The 2,830-nt window shown below is 26.5% G+C and overlaps 1 protein-coding gene across 1 annotated transcript in view; it reads left to right on the top strand.

Moving 5' to 3' along the window:
* LOC111624773 (DTW domain-containing protein 2-like) overlaps positions 1–2,830 on the top strand; it is a 34,220-nt gene that overhangs the window by 16,210 nt on the left and 15,180 nt on the right. The window contains exon 4 of the mRNA XM_023367707.1: positions 387–582. Within this exon, the coding sequence (XP_023223475.1) occupies positions 387–582 (196 nt within the window). The remainder of the gene's footprint in view (positions 1–386; positions 583–2,830) is intronic.

Genomic DNA, 2,830 nt, shown 5'->3' with positions numbered 1-2,830 from the left:
TATATATATATATATATATTTATATATATATAGCTTTAACTTTAAAAATTTTTTAAATAAATTTGCAAATTTTAATTGATTTGAATCATAATTTAGTATTCATTGAACTAAACTGTAATCTTACCTGCTACATACCTTGAAATTAATGTTATATGAAAAACATTTTTAAAATGTTAGATTTCTTTGAATTATTCAACCAACTTTTTACAAATAGAAATAAATTTTAGAAGATAAAAATAAATTTCTGATCAAAAGATTAATGGACAAAATTTTGCAATTGTTTATATTAATTAAAAGTCTATATTTCAATTTTATAATTAATAATTCATGTCATTATTAATATTTTAAATTAATTTTTGATAACTTTTTGAAATTATTTCTTCTAGTTGTAGCAAATTACGACCTATTTACAATTCATCAAATACTATCCTTATGTATCCTGGTCCTCAAGCAACTCCTTTAGAAGACCTTCCAACAATTAAAGATGGGCCAAAATCATACAATATTATTATTTTAGATGGTACATGGCCTCAAGCTAAATCAATGTATAGAAATACTGAAGAACTTCGAAGGCTTAAACAGGTAAATTCATTTATACAATATGGTAATTTTTCAAATATATTACAGTAGAGCACTGATTATCCAAATCAATTGGGGACTGGGGTAGTTCAGAAAATCGATTTTCTCGGATGACGATTATGTACGAAAAAATATATTAACCTATTCCATGTTGAAATTCATTCAAATCCTGGCACTTCCTTAAGTATCCTCTCATGGTTGTGCCAGTGCTGCCAGCTAAAACACACACCAACAAAAATAATATTGGAGTAGCCCAAGACATAGCAAAAGATTGCAGTACTGCAGCACTAGTGGAAATTTAAATTTGCCAACTGGAAAGCTTTTGGTTAATTGACGTTTCGGTTGATCAGTATTCGGATAAACGATGCTCTACTGTATATCCTTCTTGAACTTGATCTCTTTAGATTTAGTATATGTCTCTTCAATCCGAATAATTAAAAACGGTAGACTTTCTTTCAGCTCTGAGGTTAAGTATTCCTTTATTGTAAATTACATATGCATTTCAGGCTTGTACGAGCCCCTCTTCAGTGTAAATTCTACACAAAATTTAAAAACAAAAAATCAATTTACAAATTTTTTTCGTGTAAAGATGTTTTTTTATAACCAACATTAAATTCTTTTTCATACCTCTGATGGTTGAGTAACACTTTTTAAAAATTGTATGACATCAACAATGACATTATTTCAAACGAAACACATGAATAACATTCGTATATGGGTATAATTCACAAACCTTAAAAACAGTAAATATCTATTATTATCTTACATATCATTACCTATTATATTATTACTTATTATATTATTACATATTACATTTTTTACAATTTACATTTTTTAATTATACAAATTACATTTACAATTACAATTGTAATTGTAAATGTAATTTGTATAATTAAATGTAATGATATGTAAGATAATAATAGATATTTACTGTTTTTAAGGTTTGTGAATTATACCCATATACGAATGTTATTCATGTGTTTCGTTTGAAATAATGTCATTGTTGATGTCATACAATTTTTAAAAAGTGTTACTCAACCATCAGAGGTATGAAAAAGAATTTAATGTTGGTTATAAAAAAACATCTTTACACGAAAAAAATTTGTAAATTGATTTTTTGTTTTTAAATTTTGTGTAGAATTTACACTGAAGAGGGGCTCGTACAAGCCTGAAATGCATATGTAATTTACAATAAAGGAATACTTAACCTCAGAGCTGAAAGAAAGTCTACCGTTTTTAATTATTCGGATTGAAGAGACATATACTAAATCTAAAGAGATCAAGTTCAAGAAGGATATACAGTAGAGCATCGTTTATCCGAATACTGATCAACCGAAACGTCAATTAACCAAAAGCTTTCCAGTTGGCAAATTTAAATTTCCACTAGTGCTGCAGTACTGCAATCTTTTGCTATGTCTTGGGCTACTCCAATATTATTTTTGTTGGTGTGTGTTTTAGCTGGCAGCACTGGCACAACCATGAGAGGATACTTAAGGAAGTGCCAGGATTTGAATGAATTTCAACATGGAATAGGTTAATATATTTTTTCGTACATAATCGTCATCCGAAAAATCGATTTTCTGAACTACCCCAGTCCCCAATTGATTTGGATAATCAGTGCTCTACTGTAATATATTTGAAAAATTACCATATTGTATAAATGAATTTACCTGTTTAAGCCTTCGAAGTTCTTCAGTATTTCTATACATTGATTTAGCTTGAGGCCATGTACCATCTAAAATAATAATATTGTATGATTTTGGCCCATCTTTAATTGTTGGAAGGTCTTCTAAAGGAGTTGCTTGAGGACCAGGATACATAAGGATAGTATTTGATGAATTGTAAATAGGTCGTAATTTGCTACAACTAGAAGAAATAATTTCAAAAAGTTATCAAAAATTAATTTAAAATATTAATAATGACATGAATTATTAATTATAAAATTGAAATATAGACTTTTAATTAATATAAACAATTGCAAAATTTTGTCCATTAATCTTTTGATCAGAAATTTATTTTTATCTTCTAAAATTTATTTCTATTTGTAAAAAGTTGGTTGAATAATTCAAAGAAATCTAACATTTTAAAAATGTTTTTCATATAACATTAATTTCAAGGTATGTAGCAGGTAAGATTACAGTTTAGTTCAATGAATACTAAATTATGATTCAAATCAATTAAAATTTGCAAATTTATTTAAAAAATTTTTAAAGTTAAAGCTATATATATATAAATATATATATATATATAT

The sequence above is a fragment of the Centruroides sculpturatus genome, unplaced genomic scaffold (genome assembly GCF_000671375.1).
Source record: "Centruroides sculpturatus isolate CEXI.00-Female unplaced genomic scaffold, Cexi_2.0 scaffold330, whole genome shotgun sequence".
NCBI lineage: Eukaryota > Metazoa > Arthropoda > Arachnida > Scorpiones > Buthidae > Centruroides > Centruroides sculpturatus.
This window is presented reverse-complemented; position numbering and strand designations above follow the sequence as displayed.